We start from the raw sequence: 22597 nt of genomic DNA on the forward strand, positions 1-22597 counted from the left end.
TCTTGAGGCTGTGCCCTCTTGTCCTAAACTCCACCACCATGGGAAACATCCTTTCCACATCTACTCTGTCTAGGACTTTCAACATTCGAAAGGTTTCAATGAGATCCCCCCTCATCTTTCTAAATTCCAGCGAGTAAAGACACAGAGTTATCAAACATTCCTCGTATGATAACCCTTTCATTCCTGGAATTATCCTTATGAAATGAACCTTCTGCAATGCTAGCACACCTTTTCTTAGACGAGGAGCCCAAGTTCACAATACTCAAGGTGAGTCTTCACCAGTGCCTTATAAAGCCTCAGCATCACATCCCTGCTCTTGGATTGAATGCTATCAAAACCCCTTGAACTGAATGCTAACGTTGGATTTGCCTTCCTCACCACTGACTCTACCCGTAAGTTAACCTTTAGTGTGTTCTGCAGAATGAGAACACATTCCAATTTCATCTCAGCTTTTTGGGTTTTCTCCCCATTTGAAAAAAAAATCTGCACATTATTTCGACGACCACAGTACATGGCCGTGCATTTTCCAACATTGTATATCATTTGCCACTTTCCTTCCCATTCTCCTCATTCAAGTCCTTGTGCTGCCTAACTGTTTCCTCAACACTACCCGCCCCTCCACAAATCTCTGTATCATCTGCAAACTTGGAAACAAAGCCATCTACTCCAGGACAAGAGGGTATGACTTCATGTTTGAAGGACTTCCTTTTAGAACTGAGATGCGGAGAAATTACTTTAGTGAGCGGGTTGAAAATCTGTGGAATTTGTTATCACAAGTGGCTGTTGAGACCAAGTCATATTTAAGTCATGGATATATAGGTTCTTGATTAGCCAGAACATCAAAGTGTATAGGATGAAAGCAGGGGAGTGGGGACAACTGGAAGAATTGGATCTGCCCATGACTGAATCGTGGAGCAGACTCGATGGGCCGAATGGCCTACTTCTGCTCCTATAGCTTATCGTCTATTCCATCAGCTAAATCTTGATATACAGCTTAAAATGAAGGTGTCCTAACACTGACCCCTGTGGAACACGAGTCACTGGCAGCCAACCAGAAAAGGATCCCTTTACTCTCCTTCGCTATTTCCTACCAATCAGCCAATGTTCTAACCATGCCTGTAACTTTTCTGTAATACCATGGCCTCTTAACCTGGTTACCACCTTCATATGTGGCTCCTTGTCAAAGGCCTTCTGAGATTCCAAATATACAACATCCACTGCATCCCCTTTATCTATCCTACTTGTAATCTACTCAAAGAATCCCAACAGGTTTGTCAGGCAGGATTTTCCCTTAACGAAGCCATGCTGACTTGTCCTATCTTGTCCAGTGTCACCAAGTATTCCATAACCTCATACTTAACAATTGATCTCCAATTTCGTCCCTACCACAGAGGTGAGGCTAACTGGTCTATAATTTCCTTTCTTTTGCCTTCCTCCTTACTTAAAGAGCTAAGTGACATTTGCCATTTTCCAGTCCTCTGGCACCATGCCAGGGTCCAGTGATTTTTGAAAGATCATTTGAAATGCCTCCACAATGTCTACCACAACCTCTTTCAGAACACTAGGGTGCAGTTCATCTGGTCCGGGTAACTTATGTACCTTTAGGTCTTTCAGCTTTTTGAGCACCTTCTCCCTTGTAACAGTAACTGCACTCACTTCTCTCCCTCGCACTCTTCAACACCGGGCACAGTGCTAGTGTCTTCCACGGTGAAGACTGATGCAAAATATTTGGTTTATCTGCCATCTCTTTATCCCGCGTTATTATATATCCGGCCTCATATTCTACCGGTCCTATATCCACTCTCATCTATGTCTTATATTTTCACAGTACTTGAAAAACAATTTCATATTGTTTGCCGGCTTGTTTTACAAAGACAGGTGTGTAAAAAGGGCCCGAAGGATCTTTGGAGAGCAGAGTCACCCCAACTACAAACAGTACCAGTTGCTACCATCCGGGATACGATATTAGTACCGCAGCATAAAAGCCAGGAGAAAAAGGCTCCGGGACAGCTTCTTCACCCAGGCCATCAGACTGATTAACTCATGTGGACACAACTGTATTTCTATGTTATATTAGCCAGTATGTTATACATATTATTAATCATAAATTACTATAAATAGCACATTGCACATTTAGATGGAGACATAACTTAAAGATTTTTAATCCTCATGTATATGAAGGATGTAAGTAATAAAGTCAATTCAATTCAAATCAATTTCTTTATTTTTCCCCTCCCAATCATCCTTTTAGTTCCTCTCTGTAGATATTTAAAAGCTTCCCAATCCTCTGCCTTCCTACTAATTTTTTGCTTAGTTGTATGCCCTCTCTTTTGCCTTTACATTAACTTGACTTCCATTGTCAGCCACGGTTTTACTATTTTGCCATTTGAGTATTTATTTATTTTTGGAATACATCTATCCTTCACCTTCCCCATTTTCCCAGAAACTGACACCATTTCTGCTCTGCTCTCATACCTGCCAGCATCTCCTTCCAATTTGCTTTGGCCAACTCCTCTCTCAGGCCACTGTAATTTCTTTTACTTCTCTGAAATACAACAACGTCAGACTTGGGGTGTGTCAGGAATGGACAGGAGGAGGAGTATAGGAAACTGATACAGGACTTTGTGATATGGTGCAACTCAAACTACCTGCGTCTCAATATCACCAAGACCAAGGAGATGGTGGTGGACTTTAGGAGATCTAGGCCTCATATGGAGCCAGTGATCATTAATGGAGAATGTGTGGAGCAGGTTAAGACCTACAAGTATCTGGGAGTACAGTTAGACGAGAAGCTAGACTGGACTGCCAACACAGATGCCTTGTGCAGGAAGGCACAGAGTCGACTGTACTTCCTTAGAAGGTTGGCGTCATTCAATGTCTGCAGTGAGATGCTGAAGATGTTCTATAGGTCAGTTGTTGAGAGCGCCCTCTTCTTTGTGGTGGCGTGTTGGGGAGGAAGCATTAAGAAGAGGGACGCCTCACGTCTTAATAAGCTGGAAAGGAAGGCGGGCTCTGTCGTGGGTAAAGTACTGGAGAGTTTAACATCGGTAGCTGAGCGAAGGGCGCTGAGTAGGCTACGGTCAATTATGGAAAACCCTGAACATCCTCTACATAGCACCATCCAGAGACAGAGAAGCAGTTTCAGCGACAGGTTACTATCGATGCAATGCTCCTCAGACAGGATGAAGATGTCAATACTCCCCAATGCCATTAGGCTTTACAATTCAACTGCCAGGACTTAAGAACTTTTTTTTAAAGCTATTATTAATGCTTTTTGAGGTAGTGATTTAGATGCATATCATATTATTACTGAGTTAAGTATTGTATGTAATTAGTTTTTGCTACAACAAGTGTATGGGACATTGGGAAAAAGGTTGAATTTCCCCATGGGGATGAATAAAGTATCTATCTATCTATCTATCTATCTATCTATCTATCTATCTATCTATCTATCTATCTATCTATCTATCTATCTATCTATCTATCTATCTATCTATCTATCTATCTATCTATCTATCTATCTTTACTTTCTCCTTATCAAATTTCAAGTTGAACTCAGTCATGTTGTGAGGACTGCTTATTAAGGTTTCTTTTAACTACTCACCTCTGGTTCAATACATAACACCCAATCCAGTAGAGCTGTTCCCCGAGTAGTCTCAACTACAAACTGCTCTGGAAAGCCATCACATTGCATTCAACAAACTCACTCTCTTGAGATCCTTTACCAACCTGATTTTCCCAATTGCCCTGCATGTTGAAATCTCCCATGATTATCATAACATTGTCCTTTTCATCAGCCTTTTCTATTTCCAGATGTAATCTGTGGGCCTCAACCCACTGACTGTTGGGAGGCCTGTATATGACTGGTGTCATTGTCATTTTTACTTTTGCAGTTCCTTACCTCAACCCACAAGGATTCAACATCTTCCAATCCTATGTCACATCTTGCTGCTGATTTACCAGCAGAGCCACACCACCCCATCGGCCCTCCTTCCTATACCACCGATACATTGTGTAACCTTGGACATTCAGCTCCCAACTACAACCATTCTTCAGCCACGATTCCGTGATGGCCACAACATCATACCTGACAATCGGTAATAGTGCAACAAGATCATCCACCTTATTTCTCATACTCCATGCATTGAGATATAACACTTTATGTACTGTATCTGCTACCCTTTTTAATTCTGCATCCCTAATGCACTGATACTCACCCTGCTGGCTGCAATTTTCTCCTCGCATCTGTCCGCCCTATCTGACAGTCTGACTGCACGCTATCTTTGCATTTTACCATCAGTCCTAACCCTTCATTCCAGTTCCCAACCCCCGCACCCCCTCCAAATTAGTTTAAACCCTGCCCAACAGCTCCATCTAACCTCTCTCTGAGAATATCGTCTCCCTCAGAGCCAGATGCAACCCATCCCTTTCGAACAGGTCATTCCTCCTCCGGAAGAAATCCCGTTGATCCAAGAACCTGAGGCCCTGTCACCTGCATCTGCTTCTCAGCCATCTTTAATCTGCCAAATTGTCCTGTTTCTACCCTCACCAGCACGTGGCACAGGCAGCAATCCAGAAATTACAACCCTGGGGGTGCTGCTTCTGAGCTTTCTACCAAGCTCTCCCAATTCTATTTTCAGGACCTCTTTGCTTTTACTTCCAATGTCATTGTCACAAATTTACCAAGATATCTGGCTCTTTTCCTTCCCTCTCTAAAATGCTGCGGACATGATTCGAGGCATCCCTGACCCTGGCACCCAGGAGGCAACATACCATTCGGGTGTTCCGTTCACATCAATAGATTCTCCTGTCTGTTCCCCTGGCGATTCAGTCCCCGATCACGACCACTCACCTCTTCTGCCTCTAACAACAGTGAGAGTTGCTGATCCGGAAGGGGGAAGACCTGTGTCAGTCAGAGTCTACACTCACAGGGCACATGAAGGACTTGTGTATTTTCCTGACAATCCCTGTCAGTACACTGATACCCGCTTTTATTCCCTGTAATACCATGAAATATGTATTAATTTCCCAACTCCTGTAGTAGGATTTGTGACCCTGTGCCAGGGTCACAGGGGTCCAGGGGTGTCCAGGGGTCTGACATCTCCAGCTGTACAGTGTGTCCAGGGGTGTGACATCTCCAGCTGACGATGTGACAGTGATGCCTCCCAGTCGATGCCATTGATGTGGAATAAACTTCCGTTCCCCTGCAGCCTATTGTTACAGCCAATCTGTGCCTCAAATTATAAATTAATTGAATCACAAAAACATGGAAAAAATGAATATTTGTAAGTTTTACCTCGCTTAATAGCATCAAGATTTTCTCTCAGTACTGTGTTCAACAAATAGGGATGATAGAATTTTTCAACCGGTAGGGCTTCATCTGTCACCGACAATTCCTGGACATCGTCACTGATTCTGTAAGTATTAAAATGCTGGTGATAAACTGGAATTTTGAACCATTTTACAAATCCACACAGGGTTTCAGTAAAGAGCATGTCCTACCTCCTGTTCCGACGAGCTTCCTCCTGAAATAAATAAAAACACAAATCTGATTAGACTTGGATCTACTGTCCACATTCTGAATTACTAATCTCAAAGTTAGACCATTACTGAGAGGATGAAACTTACGGGACAGGCAGGACAGGATGTGCATTATCATCTGGATAAGGCGTCAGAATGATAAAATTGAACAATTTAAGATTAGTGATGGATTTGCTTGCGCGAAGGTGGAAAAAGTACCTCATTATGGCGAACACGAGAGGACACGTGCTTGGAAGTAGTACGGAGGAGATGTCAGGTAAGTGTTTTGGAATGGGTGGAATGAGCTGCCGGCAACGAAGTTGGAAGTGGATGCGATAGGGTCTTTCACAAGACTCCTACACAGGTACATGGAGCTTAGAAAAATAGAGAGCTATGGCTAACTCGAGGTAATTTCTAAAGTCAGTAGATGTTCGGCACAGCATTGTGGGCCAAAGAGACTGTATTGTGCTGCACGTTTTCTTTGTTTCTATGTTTCTATTTATGGGGAGACCTTCAGTCAAAGATAAAATGCAAGGTGGTTTTTAATAAATCCCACAAGAAATTTAGTGAAGAGCATGTGGAACTCAATGCCACAGGAGTGGTTGAAGTGGATCAGCAGAGATTGAATGTAATAAGGAGGCTGGATAAACACGTGAGGGACCAGGGAGTTCAGGGCATTGTTGCTGGGTGCGGTGAGTAGGTGTCAGGATTGTGCAGAGGGGAAATTGACAGAAGATGGACCGAATGGCCTGTTAATGACGGAGAATGGGACACAATCCTATGTAAAATTAATCCGAAAAAGTAGAGACAGTGAAAGTTTCCGTAATCTGATGGAAACCAGATATGGAGGATAAGTCTGATGTGTGGGTCACATTCTTTGTTCTCACTGATTGACAGAGAGACCCTCACACCCACCGCACCAGACACACTCACAGCCTGTGACAGGAACTGGGATTTAATGGGAGTTTTAGAGGATATTTAATGCGGTAATTAAGGACACAATCAGCAGCTCTGTGTTATGATCAGAGTAAATCATTTCAGAAAAGATTGCATTCTGTCCTGGGATGTACAGAAGTTGTGGAAGTCCAGTTTTGGGACAACAACAACCCTGAATAGTTGCATCAATTGTCTGGTGAGAAACAGTTTACTGCCATTTGTAAATGCTGTGTGTAGGAGCAACATGTCTGTTTTCTGTCTGCATATCTTTTGTTAACCGATTAATTGCAGTTTAATTTACGATTAATTATGCTGAAATTTCATCGCTTTAATATTGTATGTTGCTGATAAAGGATCGCATATCAATCTCTGATATTTAGAATGTCATTAGTGGAGTGATTGGAGGTTCATCATGCAAGGAGAACACTCTGTGTAAGGTCACCAGCAGTGGCAATTGATTTGGTAGAATTGGCCACTGTGCTGTGTTTATTTCAAATATACCACTGTTCATTTAGTTCAACTATTCAGGGGAAATAAACAGTCGGTGTTTCGGGATGAGACCCTTTATTAGGACTGGGAAGGAATGGGACAGAAGCCAGAATAAAAAGGTTGGGGATGACAACAAGCTGATAGGTGACGGGTGAGTCAACGTGAGAGGGAACGTGGGGTAGGGTGATGAAGTGAGAAGCTGGGAGTGGACAGGTTGAAGAGGTAAAGGGCTGGAGAAGAAGGAATCTAATTTGAGAGGACAATCGACCATGGAAGCAACGGGAGGAACTGGGCTGTTTGCGGCCCTGGATGGTGTCGAGGGAGGAGGATTGGAGTCAGGTGTAGCACTTGTCCCGCTTGCAGGTGTCGGTGCCAGGAGGGAGATCAGTGGGGAGGAGCGAGTGGATCAGGGCGATACAGTACGTAGAGCGCGATCCGTATAGAGAGCGGAGAGTTGCGGGGTGAGGAGGTGGGGTGTGGGATGGAGAGATGCTAGAATCCCGTTGGAGATGGCGGAAGTTGCAGAGAGTGATGTGTTAGTTATAGAGGCTCGTGTGATGGTATGTAGGACAAAGGAAATATATTAAGTATTAAACTAACGTTAGTTTTACCTTGTAGATTTTAGCAGCTTCTTTAATCGGCCTGATGCGGTGCTCTCTGTGTTCCTGCGCAGCTACACAGATCAGTGTCTTGTCCGTTTCACAAAACAGCTTCAGTTCTTCCTCATGTTCCTCGCAATGACGTTTACTGTCCTTCCCTTTCGGATTCAGGTTTAGATTTAGAAATTTTTCAGCCAGATTTGCTGAGGCCCGATTCACCCTGAGGGTGCGGTCAGCAAACTCCTCTCTACATTCCGGGCAGGAGTTTCTCTCCTCCCTTTCCCAACACCGTGTGATACAAGAGCGACAGAAGTTGTGTCCGCACTCCAGTGATACCGGATCGATGAAGAAATCCAGGCAGACGGGACAAATCACCTCCTCGCTCAAACTCTCGGCCTGTCCTTTCGAAGCCATGTTAACTCTCAGCACTTCCTGATTCAGAATGCTTTCACTTTCGGGGAGCTGCAGATCCCCTGCAGTACCGCGATTGTCCACTACGCGCGCTGCAGTGTCAGGGAATGAACATGGATAGATAGATAGATAGATAGATAGATAGATAGATAGATAGATAGATAGATAGATAGATAGATAGATAGATAGATAGATAGATAAATAGATAGATAGATAGATAGATAGATAGATAGATAGATAGATAGATAGATAGATAGATAGATAGATAGATAGATAGATACTTTATTCATCCCCATGGGGAAATTCAACATTTATTCCAATGTCCCATACACTTGTTGTAGCAAAAACTCATTACATACAATACTTAACTCAGTAAAAATATTATATGCATCTAAATCACTATCTCAAAAAGCATTAATACTAGCTTTAACAAAAAGTTCTTAAGTCCTGGCGGTTGAATTGTAAAACCGAATGGCATTGGGGAGTATTGATCTCTTCATCCTGTCTGAGGAGCATTGCATCGATAGCAGCCTGTCGCTGAAACTGCTTCTCTGTCTCTGGATGTGCTATGCAGAGCATGGTTTTGCTGAATGTGTTCAGTGGAAATTCTGGCCATTTCAAAGTTTAGTGTGGGATCAAAAACTCATTAAACGGGCAACAGATTGTCTAAGCCCGGCTACGAGCGGAGGAGGGTTGGCAGTATGGCTACCAACCCATCTCTTAAAAACCCAGTCCGACAAAAACGTCAGCTGAATCTCCAATGGCCTCATCCCTGTGGTCGGAAGGACCTTCCCCTGGAAGACGATTGAAGTCCTGCGCTAAAAGGAGAAGCCATTTGCCCCCCTGGGGTGGTTCACTACTACAATAACTGTGGGGCTTCCTCAGCCAACCCGGCCTCTCCCTGTCCAGTGTAGAGGATCCCTGTGGTTCCAATGATGTCCCTGTAGTTTGGAATATGTCTGTCGGCAGCATTCCTGTACGACAGGGGTTCCCAAACTTTTTTTTATGCCGAGGACCAATACCAGTAACCGTGGACCCCAGGTTGGGAACCGCTGCTCTCCGGACATCTCGATGTGATGGCAGGCCAACAAGTTTCGGGCGTCTTTCCCCGAGCTGATGATCTTCCAGCAGCACTCGCTGTCCGTTTTCCTGCGCGTCCTGGGAACAGCCCGAGGATCAGTGAGCCTTCTGTCACGCAGCTGGTCTGGCACAGGCCCTTGCATCTTTCTCCACAGATCTTCGCCAGCCCACAGTCCGCAAAGAGGCGAGTGACCGTCTCGTCTCCACTGCCGTAATCTCGGGGCAGCGCGCTGTGTGAGTGATCTCCGGGCATGCAGCAAGGATCAGACTGGGAGGGGCCCTCTCGTCTCCACTGCAGTAATCTCGGGGCAGCGCGCTGTGGGCGTGATCTCCGGGCATGCAGCAAGGATCAGACTGGGAGGGGCCCTCTCGTCTCCACTGCAGTAATCTCGGGGCAGCGCGCTGTGGGAGTGATCTCCGGGCATGCAGCAAGGATCAGACTGGGAGGGGCCCTCTCGTCTCTACTGCAGTAATCTCGGGGCAGCGCGCTGTGGGAGTGATCTCCGGGCATGCAGCAAGGATCAGACTGGGAGGGGCCCTCTCGCCGCCAGACAGGCGAGGCCTTGCTGCCTGTTGGTGAGATCTGGTGATGAGCCATTCTGCCAGATGGTCTGTACTTTCTGCTCAGGGAACCACTCCACTGTGTCCATCCAGTCCTTCTCCCGCAGTAACTGCAGGACATTCCGTGCTGACCACTGTCTGGTGTTCTTGTGGTCAAAGCTGCTGGTCTGAAAGAACTGTCACCAATTTCATTAACACAAGGTTCACATGGAGAAACTTCCTGATTGTCACAGTCTCACAGGGTATTTACAGGGTAGGGGCAGGAATCATGATTCCCCTGGCTGAGTAGTGGAACCAGGGATCACAGACTCAAAATCCGGGATCACCCTCAGCAGGACTGAGATGAGGAGAAATTACCTCACCACAGTGCGGTGAATATTTGGAGCTTTCTTCACAGGTTTTATAAATTAAACTGACATACTTAGGAGCTCGACGATGTCAGGAACGTTGCAGGAAAGTGGCGCTGAGGTCAAAGGTCAGCCATGTTCTGAGTGAGGGACAGAACTGCGCAACGGGCCGAATGGCAACGCCTGCTCCTGTTTCTTATTTTCTAAATCACGAGATTACCTTTGCGCCTTGTTCTCCCTTGGCCTTCAGCCTGTCGGATTGCACAGGGGAGCGGTGAGAGCTCCAGAGATCCATCAGCAGCTGCTGCGGTGATTTCATGCTCTTGTTATTTATCGCTGTTTCTCCATATTTGCATTTGCACAGTTTGTTACCTTCAGCTCTCTGGCTGATCGTTCAATGCCTGCTTCTGTTGTGGTTACTATTCTATATACTTTTTTCTAAGTATGTCCGCAGGTTTTCGGGGTTGTATGTGGTGACTTATCTAGACTCTGATCATAAAATTTACTTTGAAATTTGAGTTTCGGGAAACTTCCATTGATCCTGAGAACAAACTGTGACTGACATCTCCAGCTCCCAGCAGCAGCCCGTCCTCACACACTCACAGCCAATCAGCGATCACCGCTGGGAGAAGGATGCTCTCATTGGCTGAGGTGTGTCAGTGGGCAGGACGCTGTGCTCTCGGCCGGGCCGGAGTTTGGAACCGGGGCCGAGTGAGGCCGGAGACCGGGAGCTGCGCCTCGGGTTTCGGCTGCACCACCGGCGGGTCTTGAATCCTTTCGAAGGCAGAGCTGAAGAGAGTGGCGGAGATTCCGTGAGATGTTTCAGCTACACGGAGAGCGCCCGGCCTTTCCCCGCCGAGGATCGGGGCCTATTGTCTGGAGTTGTCCCCCAGACCCGTCCCTTCCTGCTGGGAGACGGGAGCTGCCCCGCAGCGGCTGCCGATGGATCTCCGGAGCTCTCACCGCTCCCCTGTGCAATCCGAATGGCTGAAAACCAAGGGAGAACAAGGCGCAAAGGTAAACTCGTGCTTCAGAAAATAAGAAATAGCAGCCGGACTGGCCAGTCAGCCCTTTGCGCCTGTTCTACTCTTTCCTCAGAATACCTGAACTTTAGATAGATAGATAGATAGATAGATAGACAGATAGATAGATAGATAGATAGATAGATAGATAGATAGATAGATAGATAGATAGATAGATAGATAGATAGATAGATACATTATTCATCCCCATGGGGAAATTCAACATTTTTTTTCCAATGTCCCATACACTAGTTGTAGCAAAACTAATTACATACAATACTTAACTCAGTAAAAATATGATATGCATCTAAATCACTATCTCAAAAAGCATTAATAATAGCTTTTAAAAAGTTCTTAAGTCCTGGCGGTTGAATTGTAAAGCCTAATGGCATTGGGGAGTATTGACCTCTTCATCCTGTCTGAGGAGCATTGCATCGATAGTAACCTGTCGCTGAAAATGCTTCTCTGTCTCTGGATGGTGCTATGTAGAGGATGTTCAGGGTTTTCCATAATTGACCGTAGCCTACTCAGCGCCCTTCGCTCAGCTACCGATGTTAAACTCTCCAGTACTTTGCCCACGACAGAGCCCGCCTTCCTTACCAGCTTATTAAGACGTGAGGCGTCCCTCTTCTTAATGCTTCCTCCCCAACACGCCACCACAAAGAAGAGGGCGCTCTCCACAACGGACCTATAGAACATCTTCAGCATCTCACTACAGACATTGAATGACGCCAACCTTCTAAGGAAGTACAGTCGACTCTGTGCCTTCCTGCACAAGGCATCTGTGTTGGCAGTCCAGTCTAGCTTCTCGTCTAACTGTACTCCCAGATACTTGTAGGTCTTAACCTGCTCCACACATTCTCCATTAATGATCACTGGCTCCATATGAGGCCTAGATCTCCTGAAGTCCACCACCATATCCTTGGTCTTGGTGATATTGAGACGCAGGTAGTTTGAGTTGCACCATATCACAAAGTCCTGTATCAGTTTCCTATACTCCTCCTCCTGTCCATTCCTGACACACCCCACTATGGCCGTGTCATCAGCGAACTTCTGCACATGGCACACTTTATACTGTTCTTTATAGTCACCAAACAATTGATACTAGAGTGTACAATCATCACAGTTATATTTGATTCTGCGCTTGGCGCTCCCTGAAGTACAAATCGAAGTAAATACAATAAAAATTTAAATTATAAATCATATTTGGGAAATAGAAAAGGGAAAGTAAGGTAGTGCAAGTCAGGTCCGGATATTTGGAAGGTTCGGCCCAGATCCGGGTCAGGAACAGTTCGGCTGTCTTATCACGTTGGAAAGAAGCTGTTCCCAAATCTGGCCGTACGAATCTTCAAGCTCCTGAACCTTCTCCCGGAGGGAAGAGGGACAGAAAGTGTGTTGGCTGGGTGGGTCGTGTCCTTAATATCAGCGCCACTTTCCTGCAAAGTTCCCTTCATTGCTGAGCCCCTAAATTTGACTTTGATTTTAGAAAACTTGTGGAGAAAATTCCAAATATTCAGCATTATCTGGTTGAGGACATTTCTCCGGATCTCGGCCCTGCTGAGGTGACCTCGGATTTTGAGTCTGTGACCCCTTGTTCAACATCTCCACCCCCCACCCCCCTGCCTAGGAAAACATAATTCCTGCCCCTACCCTGTCAATACCCTGTGAGTCTGTGTCTGTTTCAGTCAGACCACCTCTTATTTCTCTAGTTTTGAGACAGGCCCAATCATTGTAATCTCTCTGAGGACACTACCACAACCCAAAATCAATCTGGGAAACTTCTTCATTCCCTTTATCCGATAGACTGCCTCTGGGACGAGGACCAGGCCTGTGCATAGTGTTCCATGCAGGCTCTCCACAGGACCCCATATACCTTCAGAGGACCTTTTTATTCTTGTATTAGACCATAAGACCATTTTCCCTATCACGTCTGCTCAGCCATTTCATCATGTCCGATCCATTTTTCCTCTCTGCAGCAATCGCCTGTCTTCCCCACGTATCCCGTCATGCCCTGACCAATCAAGAATCAATCAACCTCTGTCTTAAAAATACATAATGATTTGGCCTCGCGAGCTGACTGAGGCAAAGATTTCCACAGATTCAGTTCTCCCTGCTACAGAAATTCTCCTCATCTCCGTTCCAAAACGACACCCTTCTATTTTGAGTTTGTGTCCTTAGACATGCCCATCAGAGGAAACACCTTCTCCACATTCACTCCATCAAGCTCTCTCAGTATTCAATAGGTTTCAATTAGGTCACCCCTCATTCTTCTGAATTCCAGTGAATTCAGACCCAGAGCTGTTGAACGATTTTCATATAACAAGCCATTTAATCCTAGAATCATTTTCATGAACCACATTTGAAACCTGTCCAGTTTCAGCACATTCTCTCCAAGATGAGGGGCACAAAACTGCTCTCAATACTCCCAGTGAGGCCTCACCAGTGCTTTATAAAGACTCAACATCACATCTTTGAATTTATAGTCTTGTCCTCTTCAAATGAATGGTGACATCGCATATGCCTTCCTCACCACAGACTCCTGCAAATTAACCTCCAGGGAATCCTGCACAAGGACTCCCAAATCCCTTTACATCTCAGTTTTTGAAATTTCTCCCATTTAGAAAATAGTCCATAAGACCATAAGAACCGTGAGACATAAGAGCAGAATGAGGCCATCTGGCCCATCGAGTCTACTCCACCATCAATCATGGCTGATCCCTTGTTTAAAATCTCCTCCTCAAACCCAGATTCTGGCCTTCTCCCCGTAACCTTTGATGTCATGTCCAAACAAGAAGCTGTCAATCACTGCGTTAAATATACCCAACGACCAGCTTCATGTGGCAACAAATTCATGTGCCCTCTTGTCCTGGACTCTCCCACTATGGGAAACATCCTTTCTATATCTACACTGTCTCGGCCTCTCACCAGGACCCCATATATCTTCAGAGGAGATCTTTATTCTTCTATTCAAACCAACCTTCCCATTCTATGCTCTTCATTTACTATTGAACGTAAACAGTGAACAGATACAACACAGCCTCAGCCATGAATTTAAAAGGCAGGTGTTGCAACAGTTTGAGCTTCATACCGGGGGCCACGGAGCAAGCAGGGTGTCACAAAGGGAGGAATGTGGGAGTGTTGTATGTCTGAGCCCAGCTGTGTGTGTTTGTGTATCAGAATCAGGTTTAATATCACTGTCATATGTGGTGAAATTTGTTCCTTTGTGTCTGCAGTACATTGCAATATTTAGTAATAAAAACTACAGATTACAATTAGAATGTGTACAATTATATTTAAAATGGTGTGCAAAACGAGAGGGACAATACTGAGGGGGTGTTCTTGGGTTCTTTGTCCATTCGGAAATCTGACAGTGGGGAAGAAGCTGTTCCTGAACCGGTGAGTGTGTCTCCAGGCCGCTGTACGTCCTCCTTAAAGGTAGCAATGAGACGAAGGCATGTCCTGGGTGATGGGGGTCCTTAACGATGGATGCCATCTTTTCGTGGCATAATCTTTTGAACGTATCCTGGATGCTGTGGAGTCCAGTGCCCATGAAGGAGCTGACTGAGTTTACAACTTTCTGCAACATTTTCCGATCCTGTGCAGTGGCCTCTCCACACCAGGCAGTGATGCAAACAGTTAGAATGCTCTCCACAGTACATCTGTAGAAATTTGCAAGTATCTTTAGTGACAGACCGATTCCCCTCAATCTCCGAATGAAATATAGCCGATGTTGTGCCTTCATTGTAACTGCATCAATATGTTGGGCCCAGGATAGATCCTCAGAGATGTTGACAGGCAGGAAATGGAAACTGCTCACCCTTTTCCCTTCTGATCCCACGATGAGGACTGGTGTGTGTTCCCTCGACTTCCCCTTCCTGAATCCACAATCAATTACTTTATCTTCATGATGTTGAGTGCAAGGTTGTTGCTGTGACACCACTCAACTTGCTGATCTATCTCACTCCTGTACTCCTCCTCGTCACCATCTGAAATTCCACCAACAATAGTTGTGTCATCAGCAAGTTTATAGATGAGCCGAGTCACACAGGCATGGGTGTAGAGAGAGTAGAGCAGTGGGCTGAGCACGCATCGTTGAGGTGGGCCGGTGTTGATTGTCAGCAAGGAGGAGATGTTATTTCTGATCCACACAGACTGGGGTCTCCTGGTGAGGATCCAGTTGCAGAAGGAGGTACAGAGCCCCAGGTTTTGGAGCTTGTTGATTACAATTGAGGATCTGATTGTGTTGAACGCTGAGCTGTAATCAGCAGCCTGACTTGTCTATTGCTTTTATCCTGGTGATCTAAGGCAGAGTGGGAGTCAGTGAGAATTGTTGACAGATTTTAGCGATTGGCAAATTGCAGTGGGTCCATGCACAGAGACAGGAGTTGATTGACCATGACCAACCCCTCCCCTCAAAACACTTCATCACAGTAGTGAGCGACACTGGGCGATAGTTGTGGCAGGTCTCCCTGGTAATTTTGGGCTCTTGTATGATTGTTGATGTTTTGAAACGTGTTTGTGTGTGTGTGTGTGTGTGTGTGTGTGTGTGTGTGTGTGTGTGTGTGTGTGTGTGTGTGTGTGTGTGTGTGTGTGTGTGTGTGTGTGTGTGTTCGCACGCTTGAGCAGAGAGACAGAGTATTTGAGGCTTTCCAGTTTGATGCAGGAATATTTCCATTAATTGGTGTGCCTTGAAAGATGGGTTACAATGTTGGGCCCGCCATGCAGATCAGAACACAATAATTTACCCAGTAGACTGAGCTCACAACCTGCTCTTGTGTTTCAAAGAGTTATTTACAAATTGAAATGTACAATTTAAAATGTGCAAAGTAAATTTATTATCAAAGTATATACATGTCACCATGTATAATCCTGGGATTTGATTATATTTTAACTTCAGTAAACTCAAGAAAAATTATAATATGAATGAAAGATCGCCGCCAACAGGACAAACAAAACAACCATGTGCAAAAGACAACAATATTCAAATACAAAAGGAAAAAAAAACAATAATAAACCAAGCAATAAACGAACATGAGATGAAGAGTTGTGGATTGTGTCCATTGGTTGTGGGAATAGTTTAGTTATGGGGCAAGTTAATTTGAGTAAAATGATCCCTTCTTGTTCGGGATCTGTTGGTTGAGTGCAATAACTGTTCCTGAACCTGGGGTTGAGGCTCCTGAGGCTCATGCACCTTCTTCCTGATGGCAGCATTGAGAAGAGAGCATGGCCTGTGTGGTGGGGGTCCTTGATGATCGATGCTGATTTCCTGCGACAGCACTCCGCAGAGATGTGCTCAGTTGTGAGGAGAGTTTTACCCGTGATGTACTGGGCCATATCCAGTATTTCTAGTCGGATTTTCCTTTCAAGGGCTTTGGTGTTTCCATACCAGGCCATGATGCAACCACTGAACATGCTCCCCACCACAAATCTGTCGAGGTTTCTCAGGGTTTTAGATGTCATTCTGAATCCACACAAGCTTCTAAGCAAGGACAGACAGTTCCCGCTTTCTTGTAATTGCACTTGTGTCCTGGGCTCGGGGCATATCCTCTGAATTGTTAATATTGTGGAATTTAAAGTTGCTGAAAATCTCCACCTTTGAGCCCCGATGAGGATTGCCTCATGGATTCCTGTTTCCTCTTCCAAAGTCCATAACCAGTTCATTGCTCTTGCTCTCATTGAATGAGAGGCTGCTCTTGGACCATAAGACCATGAGAGACAGAAGCAGAATTCGCCCATTTGGCCCATCAAAACCGCTCTGCCGCTTCATCATGGTAAATCCATTTTTCCTCCCAGCCCCATTTTCCTGCCTTCGCCGCGTATCCTTTCATGCCCTGACCGATCGAAAGTCTATCAACCTCTGCCTTAGCAAAAGGAAAAGCAGCATCCATCATCCATCATCAGGGCAAGATGAAGTGAGGCACCTCCCACTCCATACCCATCCATTTCTGTCCCTCCCCCTCCCCACTCTCTTGCCTACAAACCTCACTTTCACTCCTTACCATTACCTACCCAGGACTATATACCATCTTCTCTCTCTTTCCCTCCCCTCTCTCAACTTTCTCAACTCTCTCCTCTCTCACACTCTCCTCCCCTCTTCCACACTGCCCCACTCTCTCCCAATTCTCTGCTTCACTCTTTCCTCCCCAGTATACCCTATTCTCCTACTCTTGAACCCTCTCTCCCCATGTTCTCTTTCTTTCACTCTCACCCCTCTCTTCCCTCCCTCTCCCCTTCCCTTACCCCTTTCTCCACCCCTCTCCAGTCTCCCCCACTCTCCCCCTCACTCCCTCTCTCAGATCAATGATTCTGTGCTCTGTTTAGACTTGTTTAGTAAATTGTTCGTATCACTTGTTCCTTCATCAATTCCTTCAATCTTTGTTTTAGACTTGGGATTGTGTTTTTCATTATATATTGTACTTCTCACTTACTGTAATCCAACAAACAATCCCGCAGCATCCTCGGGAAGTTCCCACTCCCCACTGATCGAATCCGCTCATCTTGCTGATCTCGGTCCGACACGTCCACTCTTTATTATTTTCCATAGAGGTTGCCTGACCTGCTGAGTTCCTCCAGCATTTTGTGTATGTTGTTCTCCGTTACACCTCCTCCTCTCTGTCCCTTTCCTTTCCAATTTCCTGCATTCCCACCCTCTCTCCCTTCCTCCATTCTTGCCCATCTCTCCCACGTGCTCTCACTCCCTCTGTCCCTCTCTCACCCCGACTGTTCATTGCAGTCTCTCTGTCTCCCCCTTTATCACTCTCTCTCTCACACACACAAACCTCTCCCCGTATTACTCTAGCAATCACTCCAACACTCTCCTCCGCTCCTGCCCTCTCCATCTCTCTCGCCTCCACGCTGGTCCACACCTTCCTCTCTCTCTCCATCCCTCCCTCTCTCTCACACCCGTTCCCGCTCTCCTGCTCTCCTTCTCTCGTTTGACCAAATTTCACGTAAAATTGTTCTCCCTCTCTGCCTCCCCACTCTCTATCGCTGAACACGTTCTTACCCTCCACCTTCCTTCCTCCTTCCTTCAAGGTCTCTCTTCACCCTCTCACTGCACCCACTAGCTCATCCCACTCTCACCTTCTTCAACCTACTCACTCGCACTCTCCCATTCTCCCCCCCATAGTCTACCCTTTGTCTCTTAACATCTCTATCCCTCACTCTCTTTCTCCCCTCACCACTGTCACATCTGTCCTTTGGCCACATAGAGAGGGGAAAGAGTTAGACGCAGATGGAGAGGGAGGAGTGAAAATGACCGAGTCAGCAACTGATTGTATCGGCATTGGCTTCTTTCAGTGACCCCAGCTCCACCTTGCTCCCACACTGCATATCCTTCCCTCCATCCGTGCCTTTATAGTACACTGACAGAGAGAGAGAGTGTGTGAGGAACAGAGAGAGGGGGTGACAGAGAGAGAGGGAGAGAGACAGAGAGAGAGAGAGAGAGAGCGAGAGAGAGACAGACAGAGAGAGATAGAGAGAGGGAGAGAGACAGAGAGAGAGTGAGAGAGAGACAGACAGAGAGAGAGATAGAGGGAGAGAGACAGAGAGAGGAGCAGAGAGTGGGGGGGAGAGAGGGAGAGACAGAGAGAGGGATAGAGACAGAGAGAGAGGGAGAGGAAGAGAGTGAGAGAGAGACAGAGAGAGAGGATAGGGAGAGAGGGAGACAGAGACACAGACAGCGAGTGAGGGAGTGAGAGAGTCAGACAGAGTGAGAGGGAGAGGGAAACGGGGGGAGAGAGGGGGTGTCGAGAGAGAGGGAGAGAGAGAGAGACAGGCAGAGAGGAGAGAGAGGGGGAGAGAGAGAGCGAGGGGAGACAGAGAGAGGGGAGAGGAGAGAGAGAGAGGAGGGGGAGTGAAAGAGGGAGACGGATAGGGAGAGGGCGATGGAGAGGGTGAGAGTGAACTTCCTCTCCTGTCTGGTTCCATTCAGTCCTGTTTCTCCATCTTCCCAGTATCTCCTGCTTCACAACTTCCCCCGAGCTCTTTACCCGTTCTATCTCTCCTCCTTCTACACACATACTTCTCCCCACATCTCGTCATCCCTTAGTCTCCCTCCTCCCTCGCCGCCTTCCCAATTCCCTCAGCTGTTTCTCCCTCTTCCCAATGGCCTGAAACTTTCCCTCGCCCTCTCCCTCCCTCTCCGCTGAGGGTTTGACAGTGAATCAGAGTCACCGGAAGTTGAGTGAATCCGTGTCCTGCGGAAGCGACATCAGATGAAGCCTTTCGGCTGGATCAGGAGGATGAGGAAGGTGCGGAAGGAATATGTTTCATATGAGTGATGCAGGATTCAGGAAGGTAGGGAGTAAGCAGAGGGTGAGGGGTCAGTGTGAGAGTGGTGTAAGGCGGAGGGAGTGGGGAGTAATGGAGGAGAGTGAGGAGGAGGGATAGTAGAGTTTGGGTTGAGAGAGGAGAAGCGGAGAGAGACTAGAGAGAGGAAGGTGAGAGTGAGAAAAGTGAGAGAGAAGGACGAGATTCGGGGAAAGCGCTTAAATAGACCCTTCAGTCCATCTGGACAGTTCCGCACGTGTTCACAGAGCCAGTGCTGTTTGCACACGGTTGCAGTTTACTCCTGTAAACCTTCTCCACCCGCGTGTCGGGTCGGGGCTGGAGAGCTTTGTGACCTGGTATCAACACTCCCCACCCCCTCCATTTCACCAACACAATAGAGCTGGTTACTGACAACAGGAAGTCAGCCGGGGCGATGCAGACATTCCTGTTTACATCAACGGCAGAGGATAAGGGGGTTGAGAGCTCCAATCTCCTGAGAGTGAACACCACTAACAGCCTGTCCTTGTCCAGCCACAAGGACACTAACGCCAAGAAAGCTCAGCGGCCTCTCTGCTTCTTCCAGAGTCTGAAGAAAATCGGCGCCTCCTGGACGACCATCATCTATTTTTACAGAACACATCCTGTGCGGAAACTAGTCTTGTTGTCACGGCAACAGCACTGGCCACCACCGGAAACACTGCAGAGAGCTGTGAACAAGTTCAGTACATCATGGAAATTGTGGACACTGTTTACACATCTCTCTGCCTCAATAAAACAGTCCACATTATCAAAGACCCCACACACGTCGAACATTCTGACTTCCTTAGAGATGGACCACTAACTTCACAATCTCCCTAATGCAGTGTTGTGATTAACTGGACTGTATGATTCGTTAAGTTAATTAATTGTCCCCTCATATTTCGCGACCCCGCACTTCCAGTCCCGAGGTGATGAATTGATCTTTATGGACGGGATGCGAATCAAAAGTTATCACTGTACCTTGATTCATTGAAAGCAAATGTCCCAATTTACGCTCATCTCTCCTCTCCTTTTCTCTCTGCCCCCTCTCTCATTCTCTCTGCCTGTCACTCTCTCTCTCTCTCTTTCTCTCTGTCTGTCTGTCTCTCTCCCTCTCTCACTTTCCCTTTTCTCTACCCCTCTCTTTTCCCTTCTTCCCCCTCTCTTACGTCCTCACTTGCCCTCTCTCTCCCCCTTTCTCCACACTCCTCCGCCGCCTATTCTGCAGCACACTAAACGGAAACAAACCGGCCTCTCCCGGAAACCACAAGCCTTCATCTGCTGAGAGAACATTAAATCTTTCCAACCGACGAGAAATTATACAGCATCTGTAATCCACAGAGTGTGTAAAACCGTCATCACAGTGCGGGGTGGGGTAGGGGTGCTGGTCTGGACGGGTGGGTGGCGGAGACAGCAAGCTACAGGAAAGGGGGAATTGGGGAGAAAACGAGAGGCAAGCGGAAGGTTAGGCATAAACGGAGGAAGAAACAATAAGGGAAAGATACAGGTTAGTGACTGTGTAGGGAAGAATGTTTGGAGGAAAGACGGGGAGGGTGCAAAAGAGTACGGATGAGGAAAAGAGACAGAGAAATTGAGGAATTGTATATGTAAAGAGAGAGAGTGAGAGAGAGAGACGGAGAGATAAGTTAAGGGGAGAGAGAGGGAGAAAGGGAGAGAGAGAGAGAGGGAGAGAGACAGACAGAAAGAGAGAGACGGAGAGAGAGAGAGGAGAGATGGAGCGAGAGACAGAGAGAGGGAGAGCAAGAGACAGAGACAGAGGGAGAGAGGAAGAGATGGAGAGAGAGAGACAGAGAGGGAGAGCAAGAGACAGAGACAGAGGGAGACAGAGAGATGGAAAGAGGGAGACAGAGAGGGAGAGAGACAGAGCGAGAGAGAGACAGAAAGAGACAGAGAGAGGAACAGAGAGTGAGAGAGAGAGTCAAAGAGAAAGAGGGAGACAGAGAGAGAGAGAGAGGGAGACAGAGAGGGAGAGAGACAGAAAGAGACAGACAGACAGAGAGGGAGAGAGAGGAACAGAGAGTGAGAGAGAGAGAGACACAGAGACAGAGAGAAAGAGAGGGAGACAGAGAGAGGGGCCGAGAGAGTGAGAGAGAGACAGACACAGAGAGAGAGATGGAGAGAGAGAGACAGAGAGAGAGGGAGAGAGACAGAGAGACAGGCAGAGAGGAACAGAGAGAGAGGGAGAGAGACAGAGAAAGACAGACAGACAGACAGACAGAGAAAGAGGGTGGGGAGAGAGGGAGAGTCAGAGATGGAGAGAGCCAGAGAGAAAGGGAGACAGTGCGAGGGAGACAGACAGACAGACAGACAGACAGACAGACAGACAGACAGACAGACAGAGAGAGAAGGTGGGGAGAGAGTGAGAGAAAAAGAGGGAGAGACAGAGGGAGAGAGAGAGACAGACAGAGAGAGACAGCAAGAGAGTGGGAGACACAGAGAGAGAGAGAGAGAGAGAGAGAGAGAGACAGACAGACAGACAGACAGACAGACAGACAGACAGACAGAGTGAGGGTGGGGAGAGATAGAGAAAGACCGAGAGAGAGACAGAGAGAGAGGGAGAGAGGAAGAGAGACAGAGAGAGGAACGGAGAGTGAGAGACAGAGAGAGAGAACGAGAGAGAGTGGAACAGGGAGTGAATGAGACAGAGAGAGGGAGAGCAAGAGAGAAAGAGAGGGAGAGAGACGGAGACAGGCTGAGAGAGAGGAACAGAGAGAGGGAGAGAGAGACAGAAAGAGAGGGAGAGAACACAGAGAGAGGGTGAGGAGAGAGTGAGGGAGAGAGATTGAGAGGAAGAGAGTCAGAGACAGGCAGAGAGAGAGAGATGGTGGGGCAAGTGTGAGAGAGAGGGAGAGACAGAGAGAGACAGGGAGAGAGGATGAGGGAGAGACAGAGAGGGGGAGAGAGGGAAACAGACAGACAGAGAGAGTGAGACAAAGAGAGGGAGAGACAGAGGAAGACAGAGGGAGAGGGAGTGAGAGATTGAAAGAGATTGAGAGGGAGAGGGAGACAGACAGAGAGGGGAAGAGAGAGTAATAGAGAGAGAGGGAGAGCGTGTGAGACAGAGAGAGACAGAGAGAACTGAGAGTGGAGAGAGAGAGGGGAAGAGAGAGTGAGAGACAGAAAGAGAGAGACAGAGAGAGAGGGAGAGAGAGAGGGACAGATGGAGAGAGAGAGAGAGAGAGGGAGACGGAGAGAGACAGAGAGAGAGGGTGGGGAGAGAGTGAGAGAAAGAGAGGGAGACAGAGAGGGAGAGAGAGGAGCGGAGAGTGAGAGAGACAGAGAGAGAGGCGGAGAGAGAGAGGGACATATGGAGAGAGAGAGA

At 46.9% G+C, this 22597-nt stretch overlaps 1 protein-coding gene across 1 annotated transcript in view; it reads right to left on the reverse strand.

The window, feature by feature from the left end:
• Window positions 1-22597, reverse strand: part of LOC140723679 (E3 ubiquitin-protein ligase TRIM21-like) — a 51216-nt gene that overhangs the window by 13468 nt on the left and 15151 nt on the right. The window contains exons 3-5 of the mRNA XM_073038241.1: window positions 7557-7821; window positions 5503-5525; window positions 5297-5415 (exon numbers count right to left, since the gene is read on the reverse strand). Of these exons, the coding sequence (XP_072894342.1) occupies window positions 5297-5415; window positions 5503-5525; window positions 7557-7821 (407 nt within the window). The remainder of the gene's footprint in view (window positions 1-5296; window positions 5416-5502; window positions 5526-7556; window positions 7822-22597) is intronic.

This window comes from Hemitrygon akajei, unplaced genomic scaffold (assembly GCF_048418815.1).
Source record: "Hemitrygon akajei unplaced genomic scaffold, sHemAka1.3 Scf000125, whole genome shotgun sequence".
Classification (NCBI taxonomy): domain Eukaryota; kingdom Metazoa; phylum Chordata; class Chondrichthyes; order Myliobatiformes; family Dasyatidae; genus Hemitrygon; species Hemitrygon akajei.